Genomic DNA, 15484 nt, shown 5'->3' with positions numbered 1-15484 from the left:
AGCCTCTAAGTATATTTATAATATAAATATTTTTTATTCATTTGTTATTGTTGTTATTTATATATATTTTTTTTATTTTTTATTTTATTTTTATTTTTATTTTTTATTTATTATGAATTTTTTTTATTTATTTACTTATTTTATATATATGTTCTTCTAAGCCATGCATTTTTACCATTATTTACTATCATTATTTTTTATTTTATTTTTTTTATTTTTTAATATTAAATATAAGTATTCATATTATATAAATATTTTTTAAAAAAAAAATAAAAATAATAAATAAATAAATAAATATATTTTAATTAAAATGGGCTAGACCCAACACTAACTAAAACAAACCCAAGCAAAAGAAAAGGGTTATACCTTGTTGGGCTGCTATTGGCCCAATTCGGTGGCCAGCAAGAGCCCAAGTCCAACACCCCCGGCCTGCTTCTGGAAGCCCACGAGGTAGGACCCAAAACGCACCGTTTGATGCCTGCAAAGCCACTCAAAACGACGCCGTTTGGCCTGGACCTTTCAGCTTCTGCTTGCCCCTCTGAAACGACGCCGTTTTGTCCTCCTTTCTCTGGGTATAAAAACCCCTTTTTTAGCCTTTTTTATTCATTTTCTCATTTCTTTTTCTCTCTCTAGCCGCACCCTCTCCCTTCTCTCTAAAAAGTTTTTTCTTCTCTTCGCCGGCGTCGACATCTTCCCCTCTCTTCCCGTCGGCTTCTCTCTCTCTTCTCTCTCTCTCGGCAGATCTCTTCGTCTTCTGTCGGCCGATCCCTCTCTTTCGTCAGCCTCTCTCTCTCTTCTCTCTCTCCCGACGGATCTCTTCGCCTTCTGTCGGCCGATCCCTCTCTTTCGTCGGCCTCTCTTCCTCTCTTTTCTCAGATCTCCCCCCCTCTTCTTTTTTGTTTTTTTTTTGTTTTGTTTTTCTCTTTTGTTTTTCTTTTTTGTGGCTAACTGCTGGTAGATCTCTTTTTTTGGTCCTCTCCCTTTCTTTTTGCAGGTTGCAGGGTCTTTAAGGAGCCGGGTTGTCCAAAAATTTGGACAACCCGATGATGGGGTTCTGGCATCCCCTGGAGTTGGTGGCCAGAACCCCCCGTCCTACGTAGTGGGTTGGGGATGGGATTGAGAAGGGATGGCTGGGCGTACGCCCAGCCATCCCCATTTTTTTTTTTTTTTAATTTATTTTATTTAATTTAGTTAAAAAAATTTTATTTAAGTGTCTACAGTGTGAAGGAAGCCCTCGATAGAATCAAAGGAGGTTCTTATGGTACGGTGCAGCTAATGATAGGAAAATGCATCTTGTCAATTAAGGTACAATGTGCACTTTACAAAGATTATACAAGGCTGTGCATGGTAGATCTGAAGCTAGAAACAGTGCACTATTGAAGAAATGGATCCAAATGTTGTGGTCCCTTGCGTTAATTATTACCAAATATTAAGCTTCAGTTGTCTTTTCAACATGGGTGGATGTGTATGTGGATGGGTGGATGTTAAGCTTCAGTTGTCTTTTCTAGTCTTTCCCAAGAAAAGAGGCATCTATTGCTAAGTTTTGTACTACTTTCTGGCACATGGACTCACCGTTTTAAAAATAATAGTAATAATAATAATAATAACAATACTAATAATGTATAAGTAGTAATAAAGAGACTCCCTCTTGTGACGGCTCTTGACAGTGACAAAGATGTAAGAAATGTGCACAATACATGCAATAGTGCAAAGCGAGAATATAGACACAAGAGAAGAAGAAACTAGACTCAATCAATACACTAAATTGAAAAAAAAAAATGGAAATGAGCATCGCTAGATTAGTTTCGGTTTATTGTTGCTATAATGCGAAAACAACAGCATTGAAGGAACTGTTTTCAGCAAGATATATAAATCAAGATACACTAATCTAATTAGAATTAAATCATTTTAGTTAAATTACAATTCAAGAATGAAAAAATTAAAAAAAAAATAACAAAAAACTTGATTACATAGACAATTACACATGTAATTTTTGGCTGATGGTAACTACCAGCGATACTAACAACATATCAATTTTCAATATCACCTTTCTATTAATAAATTGATAGAGATTGACACCATACTAAAAGTGATATCAAAATGAGGATTGGCTCTATATTGAACAAGACTCAAATCCTGAACAATAATAATACAATTCTAATACTAATGATATTTTATAATTTTTTGAAAAAAAATTATATTAAATTTAATTTAAATACTCTTTCGACGAATCTAAATAAAGAAATTTTTTTATTTCTGTATAGGGAACCAGGTTTGTCCTTTTTTTCAGGCTCGGCTGTTAGTCTTTCTTTGTAAATACAGGGCAGTGGCTTTAAGCCATTATGATTGACAGAAAGCTTAAAGGCTTGAAACCCCCCATTTTTGTTTTAGCTATGGAGAGTTATCCCATTCTCAATGAAATCATAATTTTAAAACAAAAAAACTATACATAAAATAATTTACAATAAATGCTAATATCATTATACTTTTTTTTTGAAATTTTTATGATAAGTGAAAGCCTAAAGTTTAATTTAAAACAAAAATAGTACTAATAACATATCAGCCCAAATTATAAGCGAAATAAAGTACAATAAAAAGATAAACTAAAAATTGGAGATGATTTTAGACAGGAGGAATTGAATTTATGGATGGTACATTATGATACAACAAATAAGTTACAAAACCGGGAATAGAAAATATCTAGATGCCGGGGCAGCCATCGTTTAGATCGTCATTCACATTCGGTGCCCGTATACCTTAAGGGGTGCGATGTCAGCCAACGTTCTCATTGCACTACTTCTAACCAAAATAGAAACCAAGCAAGTAATACCATGGGTACTGACACTATAACAACTGCCATCCAGCCGTACTCAAACCGATTTAGTACTAAAATGCATCCTACAATTCCAGTGGATCCTATCCAGAATGGATCATATAGACTAAGAAATGACCAACACCCTATAATTAAATAAGATCCTATCTGAAATGGGCCATACAATCCAGGCACTAACCAGCATCCTAGAAATAAAACGCTAACTTTTGATACCCGATAAGCAACACACATGACCATCATTAAAACAAAAAGCAACACTGAAAACAAACTGATAACTAGAATCGCTAAATCAGTTGGTGCTATGAAACTTATTGCTTCGTTGAAAGATATAGCAAGAAATGCAAGTAGTACTTGAAGAGCAGTCTTGAAACCATGGGGGAAAGGTCTAAGGAGGCCCAATGTTAGGAAAAACGCTACTATGAAGACAGTACAGGCTGGAATATAGAAAAGAAGAAAATTAACTTGATCCATGACTGATTTGCCTACAGTGGAATCGGAGTTTGAGGAGCCATCACCTTGCCAAACACTACCAGGCGGGCTAATACTAGCTTGGTAGGTAGCTGTTAGAAGCAAACCTAAAATTACTAGTAAAGCATTGCGATCCTCGCTTGATATACTATCCATACCTTGAAAAATTACTTCCGATGCCTTTGTCACTTTCTTGACCATTTGTTTCCGAATCTTATATTGATAGCTTAAAACTTTTGCACTTCGCCAACCAGGCAGAATCTTAATGCTCTCTCTGTTATTAAGTTCGCAGGCAATAGCCAGTGCCGTCCTACCAACCTGATTGGTCGCAAGCTTATCAGCCTTGCATTTTAATAGCAGTTTGAGCATCTGTTTGATAGAGAGTTTGAGACAAACAAAAGCCCCAATCAATTGACCGTGAAATACAATCCCAAATTAAAGAATCCATTCTTTTTTTGGTAAAAGTAAAAATAATTAAGAGGGGAAAAGATCGGACCTTGGGTCGATTATTGCGCGCAGCTATGTGCAAGGCAGTGTCGCCATTCCTGTCTTTCTGGTTCACCACATCCTCACAATAGTCACTCTTCTTAAGCATCCGACATAGGAGTTCAAGAGCTTCTAAGTTATCGTTTCTCGTTGCAATGTGCAAAGCAGTCTGGTTTGTAGTTGCCATATCTCGGATGCATTCAGGGCAAGCCTCTAGAAATCTGGCCAAGAGATCCAGGTTTTCTGCTACAGTTACTGCATAGTGCAAAGGAGTCTCACCCAGCCTTCCTTTGACACGGACCAGATTTTTATCATTTTGCATGAGATGTAGCGCCAGCTCTTTATGCCCCTTTTCCACTGCAAGGTGAATGGGGCTTAAGCCTTCTTGGTTTAGCTTCCTAGCGAACGACGGCTTTAAGATCATTACCTCCATGGCAAAATCAAAGCACCCTTCAGCTGCGGCTATGTGTAATGGAGTGTCAACGAACTCCATCTCATCAATCTGCCTCAAAACATTTCCATCTCTTTGGATTGATGCATATAATTCAACAATATTTCCTTCTCGTGCAGCTCTCTTCAAACTTTCATCCATATGAGGAGAGCCAAATTACAAAGACGTGCAGAAAATAGAAGAAGATATTAAGACACATATAACTAAGAGAGCATTGAAGACATTCGGATTGGTTTCACTTAATAAAAATAAAAACTTGAGCAGTTCCCCTCCATCCAGTAAACATGGTAAGGTGATAAGGCTTAGAATAATGATAAATTGGTCGGCATATCGTAAGGCCGCTGACAGCATTTGATTAAAAGAGTAAAGAGAGGGTGCGCAGGACACTGTTGTGTCAGTCAATTAAAGTCAATCAGGAATGGTGACCAAAGAGAAAAAGTAGTCGTGGAGATAAAGTAGTATTCACTGAAGCGATAACTCTTGCTTTCTCCTACTTTACTCTGGTTTTAAAATATCTATTGAAAGCTGGATAGCACTCGTGGCTATATCATATTCAAGCATCGGAACTCAACTTATCCAAATTTACTTAACAATAAATTTTCTTCTTCTTACATTCTTCCCTGTCAGTATCTCTCATCTTCAAGGGATCAATTGAACAAAGGACGAAGTAGGAAAGTGAAATTTTTATCACAAACATGCTTGTCTTCATGCATTTGTGTAGGCTTAAGCTTAGTGGGTCGATAACGAGAATTTTTCTATAATATTAAATATTTTAATTATAAAGATTAATCATGTAAATATCTATTACTTAGATATAAATTTTATATTAATATTTGATAAATTTTACATACTTATAAAATTATTATTAAATGATTATATAATAATAATAGTAAGTGATGTATTTTTAATATCAACTAATGTTATTAATAAATGATGTTGTGTTTGTGTTTAAAAAATATCTTACAAAACTTTCTGAACTTATTGAGTAAGATTAGACCGAACCATTCAACGAAAAAATAAAAAAAAAAAAAAAGCTTGGGCCAACTTGTTAGTTTAATCCTAAGCAAGATGTGAACTTAATTGTTAACAAGCATTTGAAGTTAACGTTTTTATTTCTTAATGAAAATTAAAATAATTAGCAAAAATGCCATGGATGGTGACAGGGGGTATGAAGATGAACATTTCTCTAGAAATCACAAAAAATTCAATCACAATTTTCAAATTCATCTCGACATTTTATGCTGAAAACGTCTATCTATGCAAAGGCTGATGCTAAAGGATGTGTATGTTTCCATCCCTTTCAAAATAACACTGAGACGGTGAGTTCTCCTGAGCTCATATTAACCTTCTTTATTTTCAGCAACCAATATAGATAAGCTCCCAATAACGAACACCCAAACGCAACAGCAAGCACCAAAGTAAGTCAAATGAAATAATAAGTAAACTTTGCAGTTGGGGTTATGACTAGTGTGGACATGACATAGCTAATGGCTAATGGCAGCAACGGTAAGAGAACCATTTCGTCGAAAAGACCAATTATTAAAACAGAACCGTAAGAAAAAGTGTGGTGAGAAATGTTGTAGTGTGTGGAATATAAAATAAAAGAAAACTATTTGGATCCATGATTGACCTGCCTACTCCACTTGGAACTTCACTGGAACCTGCTTCAGCTTGTCGAACAGCATATGGCGTATTACAAATGGCTCGGTAGATTGCTGTTATTTCCAGCCCTACTAGTACCAGGAATGCATGGTGTGTCACTTGATATATTTAGTCTGATCCGAGTTACAATTATCATTAATGTTTTAGATTTATAAAGCTTAGCCATGAGTCTGGGATTGGAAATTGAGGACGCAAATTTCTTGGCAGGTTCGTTAGCCAAGAACTGAGTTATTTTATACTTGGTGATAAATGGAATATTTTTTATCTTGTTGCTTACCGATGATTTTGGTCAAACTATCAATGAATGTTTAGGACGGTTCTTGTAACAATATTCCCTCTTAATTGGGATAACAAAGCTTGTAAAACATGTTGGTATTAATAAAAATCTTTGTTGACTAAGCAAACAAAAAAAAAAAGTATGAAGATCGGATCATTTTAATCTGCACTTCTTCTAAAATCAATAGAACAATCTAAAAGGGGAAGTGATGAAATTTTAGCATGAATTCCATAATTTGTGTTCTTTTAATAGTTACATAAACTCGTCTTTTATAATTCTCTTTCCAAAGCATGAGTGTCTTATGGGGTAAAGCAATTATAAACCAATTAATCAAATGGAAAGTGTGTATAAAATTCTTGCTAGAATCTTAGCAAACCGTTTGAGACTTGCAGCAGCGGTGGTGATTGGATGCAATCAATTTGCTTTCATTAATGAGAGATAAATTACAAATTTTTCACTTATAGCTAATGAGATTATTAATCTTATGAGAAAGGATAGTATGAGGGGTATTTTTTTATACTGGAACAATATTCGGTGTGTTGTAGATAAGGATGACTTCTGTTTTTGGGAAGAGGGAAAGTATCTTCTTCCCTCCTTGTTTAATGAAATTCCTCTTTAACTTTCAAAAAAAATTTATACTGGAACTAAAAAAAACATATAATAAGAAGAAAAGGACTCTGACCAAGATGCCCTTTGTCGATACTGTTATTTAATATTGTTGTGAATGCCTAAAAGTTACAAAAAAAAGTTATCACTAATGGGTGCTTTAGGGCATTGCAGATGGATATAGTGGTTTGGTAATATCTAATCTATAATATGATATAGTTATTTTATATAAATTTGACTTAAAACTTTTACAAATATTAAAAAATATATTAATATGATTTCAAGTGATATCGGATCGAGAATCAACTTAAAAAAAAAATTTTTGGTATTAGTTTTGAATAAAGGTTATTGGACTTATGGGCTTCAAAAATCCAATGCAAGGTGGATAACCTCCCTAACTCCTATTTGAGGCTACCTTTAGGTGCAAATGACAAAGTTGTGAAGGTTTGGAAGCTTATCATTGATAGATTTGAATCTAGATTGGTTAGTTGGAAGTCAAGTTGCTGTTGATTAGTGAGAGAGTCACGTTGATAAGATCTATTATGGCAAGTTTACACATTTCTTTTATGTCCTTATTTCAAATCCCTTGTAGTGTGAAGGAAGCCCTCGATAGAATCAAAGGAGGTTCTTATGGTATGGTGCAGCTAATGATAGGAAAATGCATCTTGTCAATTAAGGTACAATGTGCACTTTACAAAGACTATAGAAGGCTGTGCATGGTAGATCTGAAGCTAGAAACGGTGCACTATTGAAGAAATGGATCCAAATGTTATGGTCCCTTACGTTAATTATTACCAAATGTTAAGCTTCAATTGTCTTTTCAACATGGGTGGATGTGTATGAGTGGCGGCGGAGGGTAGTCTTTTCTCGTCTTTCCCAAGAAATGGGGCATCTATTTCTGAGTTTTGTACTACTTTCCGGCACATGGACTCACCCTCTTAAGTAATAAAGAGACTCCCTCTTGTGGTGGCTCTTAACACTTGACAGTGACAAAGATGTAAGAAATGTGCACAATACATGCAATAGTGCAAAGCGAGAATATTGACATAAAAGAAGAAGAAACTAGACTCAATCAATACACTAAATTGAAAAAAAAAAAAAAACCGAATGAGCATCGCTAGATGAGTTTCGGCTTATTGTTGCTGAAATGCGAAAACAACAGCATTGAAGGAACTGTTTTCAGCAAGATATATAAATCAAGATATACTAATTTAGTTAAAATTAAATCATTTTAGTTAAATTACAATTCAAGAATGAGAAAATTAAAAAAAATAACACAAAAAACTTGATTACGTAGACAATTACACATGTGCAATTTTTGCCCGATGATAACTATCAGCATACTAACAACATATCAACTTTCCATAGTAAAAGTGATATCAAAATGAGAATTGACTTTACATTGAACAAAACTCAAATCTTAAACAATAATAATATAATTTTAATACTCATGATATTCTTTAATCTTTTAAGTAAAATTGTATTGAATTTAATTTAAATACTCTTTCGATAAATTTAGATAAAAAAAATTTTTTATTTCTGTTTAGGGAACCAGGTTTGTCCTTTTTTTCAAGGTCGGCTGTTAGTCTTTCTTTGTAAATGCAGGGCAGTGGTTTTAAGCCATTATGCTTGACAGAAAGCTTAAAGGCTTGAAATTTTATTGAATGTCCACATTTAACTTCCATTGAAATTTAGAAAAATGTTTTTATTTTAATCCTTTTAATATTTTTTTTAAATTTAGAACGAGATCTTTTTTCATTCCCAGGAGATCAAGGACCGTCTCTTCTTGCCCATTTTGCAAGACAAGGTGAATAGGGCTAAAGCCATCATTGTTCAGCTTTAGAGCTAATGATAACTTCAAGTTCATTATCTCCATGATAAAATCAGTGTGCCCGGCAGCTGCAGCTATGTGCAGTGGGGTATCAAAGAATGGTATCTGATCAATGCCTTCCAAAAGATATGCATCTTCTCGAATTAATGCATATAATGCATCGATATTTCCTGCTTGGGAAGCCCTTCGCAGCCTCTCATAACGCTCATCCATCTTGAGAATTCTGACAAGGATAACAAGAGCTATAAACAAAAGGAAATTGGGAGAATGATGAGGCAGACAATGTGTTTCAAGGGTTTGATACACTTAATTAGTAAACAAACTACACATGAGGTGCTCTTTGAGGTTCCAAGGAAATTTTCCAAGTAAGAAATTGCCTAATTTGGTCAAAAGCACAAGTGCTATCTGCTTTTGTGAGACCAAATCTGCTTGTGCGTACCATATTGCTTGCCTGATTGGTGGAGTTGTCTTTGTCAAAGAAACTTTCCGCGCGCAGAAATGGTCAGTATACTGGGTTTTAACCAAAATTCTTTATTGATTATATTTTTAAACTGTCATTTTCGATGTTTGTGAGTCAATCTTCTTGTTCTTACTATAAGAATAAATTAATATTTTATTTCTGTATAGATAAATGTTTATTCCAAGCTGCAATCTAAAAGTCCTTTTCAATACGGTCAAATAAATATTTTTGTATGGGGAACCCAGATTTATCCTTTTATTCACGCTCTGCTGTTAGTCTTTCTTTGTAAATGCAGAGCAGTGGTTGTAAGCCATTATGCTTGACAGAAAGCTTAAAGGCTTGAAACCCCCCGTTTTTGTTTTTGCTTGGGAGAGTTATTCCATTCTCAATGAAATCATAATTTTAAAACGAAAATACTATACATAAAATAATTTACAATAAATGCTAATATCATCAGAAATTTTTTGAAATTTTTATGATGAGTGAAAGCCTAAAGTTCAATTTAAAACAAAAAGAGTTTTAATAACATATCAGCACAAATTATAAGCGAAATAAAGTACAATAAAAAGATAAACTAAAAAGTGGAGATGATTTTAGACAAGATGAATTGAATTTATGGGTGGTAAATTATGATACAACAAAAAAGATACAAAACCGGAAATAAAAAATATCTAGATGCCGGAGCCGCCATCGTTTAGATCCTCATTCAACATTAGGTGTCCGTATGCCTTGAGGGGTGAAATGTCAGCCAACGTTCTCATTGCACTACTTCTAACCACAATAGAAACAAAGCAAGTAATACCATGGGTACTGAAACTATGGCAATTACCATCCAGCTGTCATTAAACTCATATAGTACTAAAATGCATCCTACAATTCCAATGGATCCTATCCAAAATGGATCATATAGACTAAAAAATAACCAACACCCTATAATTAAATAGGCTCCTATCTGCAATGGGCCATACAGATCAGGCACTAACCAGCATCCTAGAAATAAAACGCTAACTTTTGATACCCGATAAGCAACACACATGACCATCATTAAAACAAAAACCAACACTGAAAACAAATTGATAACATCCGTCGCTTTATCAGTTGGTGCTATGAAACTTATTGCTTCGTTGAAAGATATAGCAAGAAATGCAAGTAGTACTTGAAGAGCAGTCTTGAAACCATGGGGGAAAGGTCTAAGGAGGCCCAATGTTAGGAAAAACGCTACTATGAAGACAGTACAGGCTGGAATATAGAAAAGAAGGAAATTAACTTCATCCATGACTGATTGGCCTACAGTGAAATCGGAGTTTGAGGAGCCATCACCTTGCCTAACACTACCCGGCGGGCTAATACTAGTTTGGTAGGTAGCTGTTAGAAGCAAACCTAAAACTACTAGCAAGGCATTGCGATCCTCGCTTGATATACTATCCATACCTTGAAAAATTACTTCTGATGCCTTTGTCACAGTCTTAAACATTTGTTTCCGAATCTTATATTGATAGCTTAAAACTTTTGCACTTCGCCAACCACGCAGAATCTTAATGCTCTCTCTGTTATTAAGTTCGCAGGCAATAGCCAGTGCCGTCCTACCAGCCTGATTGGTCGCAAGCTTATCAGCCTTGCATTTTAATAGCAGTTTGAGCATCTGTTTGATAGAGAGTTTGAGACAAACAAAAGCCACAATCAATTGACCGTGAAATACAATCCCAAATTAAAGAATCTATTCTTTTTTGGTAAAAGTAAAAATAATTAAGAGGGGAAGAGATCGGACCTTGGGTTGATTATTGCGCGCAGCGATGTGCAAGGCAGTGTCGCCATTCCTGTCTTTCTGGTTCACCACATCCTCACAATAGTCACTCTTCCTAAGCATCCGACATATAAGTTCAAGAGCTTCTACGTTATCGTTTCTCGTTGCAATGTGCAAAGCAGTCTGGTTTGTAGTTGCCATATCTCGGATGCATTCAGGGCAAGCCTCTAGAAATCTGGCCAAGAGGTCAAGGTTTTCTGCTCCAGTTACTGCATAGTGCAAAGGAGTCTCACCCAGCCTTCCTTTGACACGGACAAGATTTTTATCATTTTGCATGAGATGTAGCGCCAGCTCTTTGTGCCCCTTTTCCACTGCAAGGTGAATGGGGCTTAAGCCTCCTTGGTTTAGCTTTCTAGCGAATGCCGGCTTTAAGATCATTACCTCCATGGCAAAATCAAAGCACCCTTCAGCTGCCGCTATGTGTAATGGAGTGTCAACGAACTCCATCTCATCAATCTGCCTCAAAACATTTCCATCTCTTTGGATTGATGCATATAATTCAACAATATTTCCTTCTCGTGCAGCTCTCTTCAAACTTTCATCCATATGAGGAGAGCCAAATTACAAAGACGTGCTGAAAATAGAAGAAGATATTAAGACACATATAACTAAGAGAGCATTGGAGACATTCGGATTGGTTTCACTCAATAAAAATAAAAAGTTCAGCAGATCCCCTCCATCCAGTAAACATAGTAAGGTGATAAGGCTTAGAATAATGATAAATTGGTCAACAAACATAGTAATATTCACTGAAGCGATAACTCTTGCTTTCTCCTACTTTATTCTGGTTTTAAAATATCTATTGAAAGCTGGATAGCACTTGTGGCTATATCATATTCAAGCATCGGAACTCAACTCATCCAAATTTACTTAACAATAAAAGTATGGTAGAAAAATCAATTGATAAGGATTAAGATAGAGTTTCTTTGTAAATGCAGGGCAGTGGTTTTAAGCCATTATGCTTGACAGAAAGCTTAAAGGCTTGAAATTTTATTGAATGTCCACATTTAACTTCCATTGAAATTTAGAAAAATGTTTTTATTTTAGTCCTTTTAATATTTTTTTTTAAATTTAGAACGAGATCTTTATCCATTCCCAGGAGATCAACGACTGTCTCTTCTTGCCCATTTTGCAAGACAAGGTGAATAGGGCTAAAGCCATCATTGTTCAGCTTTAGAGCTAATGATAACTTCAAGTTCATTATCTCCATGGATAAAATCAGTGTGCCCGGCAGCTGCAGCTATGTGCAGTGGGGTATCAAAGAATGGTATCTGATCAATGCCTTCCAAAAGATATGCATCTTCTCGAATTAATGCATATAATGCATCGATATTTCCTGCTTGGGAAGCCCTTCGCAGCCTCTCATAAAGCTCATCCATCTTGAGAATTCTGACAAGGATAACAAGAGCTATAAACAAAAGGAAATTGACAGAATGATCTCGCAGACTGTGTGTTTCAAGCGTTTGACACTTAATTAGTAAACAAACTACACATGAGGTGCTCTTGGAGGTTCCAAGGAAATTTTCCAAGTAAGAAATTGCCTAATTTGGTCAAAAGCGCAAGTGCTATCTGCTTTTGTCAGACCAAATCTGCTTGTGCGTACCATATTGCTTGCCTGATTGGTGGAGTTGTCTTTGTGAAAGAAACTTTCCGCGCGCAGAAACGGTCAGTATACTGGGTTTTAACCAAAATTCTTTATTGATTATATTTTTAAACTGTCATTGTCGATGTTTGTGAGTCAATCTTCTTGTTCCTACCATAAGAATAAATTAATATTTTATTTCTATATAGATAAATGTTTATTTCAAGTTGCAATCTAAAAGTCCTTTTCAATACGGTCAAATAAATATTTTTGTATGGGGAACCCATACAATATTTAAGCATATCATATTTAAAATATCTCTTGAAATATTTTATTCTGGTTTTAAAATATTTATTGAAAGCTGGATACCACTTGTGGCTATATCATATTTAAGCATCCGAACTCAACTCATCCAAATTTACTTAACAATAAAAGTATGGTGAAAAATCAATTGATAAGGATTAAGATAGATTTTCTTCTTCTTACATTCTTCCCTCTCAGTGTCTCTCATCTTCAAGGATCAATTGAACAAAGGACAGAGTAGAAAAGTGAAAATTTTTATCACAAACATGCTTGTCTTCATGCATTTGTGTAGGCTTAAGCTTAGTGGGTCGATAACGAGAATTTTTCTATAATATTAAATATTCTAATTATAAGGAAAAATCATGAAAAAATCTATTATTTAGATATAAACTTTATATTAATATTTGATAAATTTTACATACTTATAAAGTTATTATTAAATAATTATACATTAATAATAGTAAGTGATGTGTTTTTAATATCAATTGATGTAATTAATAGATGATCTTATGTTTGTGTTTAAAAAATATCTTACAAAATTTTTTGAACTTATTGAATTAGATTAGATTGCACCATTCAACGAAAAAAAAAAACTTGTGTCAACATATTAATTCAATCCTAAACAAGACATGAATCTAATTATGAACAAGCACTTAAAGTTAACGTTTTTAATTTTTGATGAAAATGAAAATAATTAGCAGAAAGATGCCATGGATGGCGACAGGGGGTATGAAGATGAACATTTCTCTATAAATCACAAAAAATTCAATCAAAATTTTCAAATTCATCTCGACATTTTATGTTGAAAACGTCTATCTATGCAAAGGCTAATGCTAAAGGATGTGTATGTTTCCATCCCTTTCAAAATAACACTGAGACTTTGAGTTCTCTTGAGCTCCTATTAACCTTCTTTATTTTCAGCAACCGATATAAATAAGCTCCCAATAACCAACACCCAAAAGCAATAGCAAGCACCAAAGTAAGCCAAATGAAACAAGTAAACTTTGCAGTTGGGGTTATGACTAGCGTGGACATGACATAGTAAACGACTAATGGCAACAACGGTAAGAGAACCACTTCGTCAAAAAAATTAATTATTAAAACAGAACCGTAAGGAAAAGCGTGGTGAGAAATGTTGCAGTGTTTGGAATATAAAATAAAAGAAAACTATCTGGACCCATGATTGCTGCCTACTCCACTTGGAACCTCACTAGAACCTGCTTCAGCTTGTCGAACACCATCTGGCGTATTACAAATGGCTCGGTAGATTGCTGTTATTTCCAAACCTACTAGTACCAGGAATTGATATGGTCTTGACTCAAATTTTCCAGCAACACTTCTACAACCTGATAATTGGTAAAGTAACAAATTAATATTCATAAAACTAGATCTCTGGCATCATATAAATGGAGTCATTGAAATAGGTAGCATACCTGAGGACTATCTCTGATGGCTGCAATGTGCAAAATAGTATTGCCTTGAATGTCCGCCCAACTCAGTAGCTTGTTTTCCCATCGTTGGGCAGCTTCATGGCGGCTCCTTCGGAGCCATCCTATCAAGACTTCAAAAGCTTCGAACATGTCGTTTTTGACTGTGAGATGGAAAGCAGTCTCATCTCGAACAGTCACAGCTTCAATAGCCTCGGGGCAAACCTCAAGAAACCTGATCGATAGATCAAGGTTTCCAGTTCCAACTACATGATGCAGAGGAGTCATGCCCTCTCTCCCTTTGACACGAACAAGGCCTTTATCAAACTTTAGGAGTCGAAGCACTGCTTGGATTTTTTCATCTTGCAAAGCTAAGTGCATGGGACTAAACCCAGCTTGGTTTAGCTTTCTTGCAAATGATGGCTTTAAGTTCATCATTTCCATCACAAAATCAACATGCCCAGCACAGGCTGCTATATGTAAAGGTGTATCAAGAAAAGGCACCTGATCAATACGCTCCAAAACATATGGATCTTCCTGGATTAATTCATACAATACGTTGATGTTTCCTGTTTGAGCAGCCTCACTCATCCTCCAATCCATTATGCTGGGGATAATAAATTATGCAGCAATATCCAGGCTACTGAAAACTGATGAAATTTGCAAGAAAATATTAGAGCAGTTAAAAGAATAAAGAAAAAGAGGATCATGTAGAAAGGAAACAGAATCGGCATATAATTAGCCAACAAGAGCAATCTACTCATAATTCTGGAAGAATTAAGTCAAGCAACTAATCATAAAAAAAAAAAGAAATATGCCTTGCATGGTTAAAGAGCACTTATGTGGCTAAGAACTAAAGTTGATGTACCCTTAGAATAGTTGCCTGCAATGATGAAGTAAAGCACCGAGCGAGATGTGTGAACTCCTTAGTGTACTCAATTAGAAAAAACGGAGTAATAGGAAGTTGATGAGTACTTGGAAAATCAAAATTTCCACTATCATTTACTTTCTAGAGTCTTATAAAAGATTACGTATTATCACGTCATAATTTATTTTTTATTTCTTTTATCAAATAATTTTCTTTTAATTTAAAGAATATGGATTCCAATTCACTATTTCGAATCAGCAACTAAAGGAGTAGTTAAGAGAGGATGGTGGAAATCCGGAATGGTTTCACCTCAAAAAAAAAAAAAGTTGGCTCCGTCAAGTAGACATAGTGAGATGTGAAGGATTAGAATAATGATAAATTAATATGTAATTGTAAGGTCACTTACAGCAATTGATTAAAAGAGTA

At 35.0% G+C, this 15484-nt stretch overlaps 3 protein-coding genes across 4 annotated transcripts in view; all 3 read right to left on the bottom strand.

Annotated features, from left to right (window-relative positions):
* LOC18586206 overlaps positions 1-14836 on the bottom strand; it is a 21882-nt gene extending 7046 nt beyond the window's left edge. Inside the window, exon 1 of one of the 2 annotated variants that reach the window (XM_007009444.2) lies at positions 14749-14836. In XM_007009444.2, the coding sequence (XP_007009506.2) occupies positions 14749-14793 (45 nt within the window). In that variant the 5' untranslated portion in view covers positions 14794-14836. The remainder of the gene's footprint in view (positions 1-14748) is intronic. The other variant, XM_018129649.1, reaches the window with a different exon arrangement.
* On the bottom strand, positions 2600-4579 carry LOC18586204. Its single transcript, XM_007009442.2, has 2 exons — positions 3798-4579; positions 2600-3670 (listed from the first exon to the last, which is right to left on the bottom strand). The coding sequence occupies exons 1-2, from the start codon at positions 4377-4379 to the stop codon at positions 2786-2788; spliced, it is 1467 nt and encodes a 488-aa protein (XP_007009504.2). The 5' UTR covers positions 4380-4579; the 3' UTR covers positions 2600-2785.
* On the bottom strand, positions 9800-11537 carry LOC18586202 (protein ACCELERATED CELL DEATH 6). The gene is made up of 2 exons (XM_007009440.2): positions 10843-11537; positions 9800-10716 (listed from the first exon to the last, which is right to left on the bottom strand). Exons 1-2 carry the CDS (start codon positions 11422-11424, stop codon positions 9832-9834), a joined length of 1467 nt encoding a protein of 488 aa, XP_007009502.2. The 5' UTR covers positions 11425-11537; the 3' UTR covers positions 9800-9831.

Source organism: Theobroma cacao, chromosome 10 (assembly GCF_000208745.1).
Source record: "Theobroma cacao cultivar B97-61/B2 chromosome 10, Criollo_cocoa_genome_V2, whole genome shotgun sequence".
NCBI lineage: Eukaryota > Viridiplantae > Streptophyta > Magnoliopsida > Malvales > Malvaceae > Theobroma > Theobroma cacao.
The sequence above is the reverse complement of the archived record's forward strand: the minus strand, read 5'-3'. Positions and strand labels throughout refer to the sequence as shown.

Bases quoted from the DNA above. Each gene is read 5' to 3' on its own strand.
- LOC18586204 (XM_007009442.2), bottom strand. From the start codon at position 4,379: ATGGATGAAAGTTTGAAGAGAGCTGCACGAGAAGGAAATATTGTTGAA. The intron at 3,671-3,797 runs GTCCGATCTTTT...TCTATCAAACAG, and splicing joins CGCGCAATAATCGACCCAAG to ATGCTCAAACTGCTATTAAA.
- LOC18586202 (XM_007009440.2), bottom strand. From the start codon at position 11,424: ATGGATGAAAGTTTGAAGAGAGCTGCACGAGAAGGAAATATTGTTGAA. The intron at 10,717-10,842 runs GTCCGATCTCTT...TCTATCAAACAG, and splicing joins CGCGCAATAATCAACCCAAG to ATGCTCAAACTGCTATTAAA.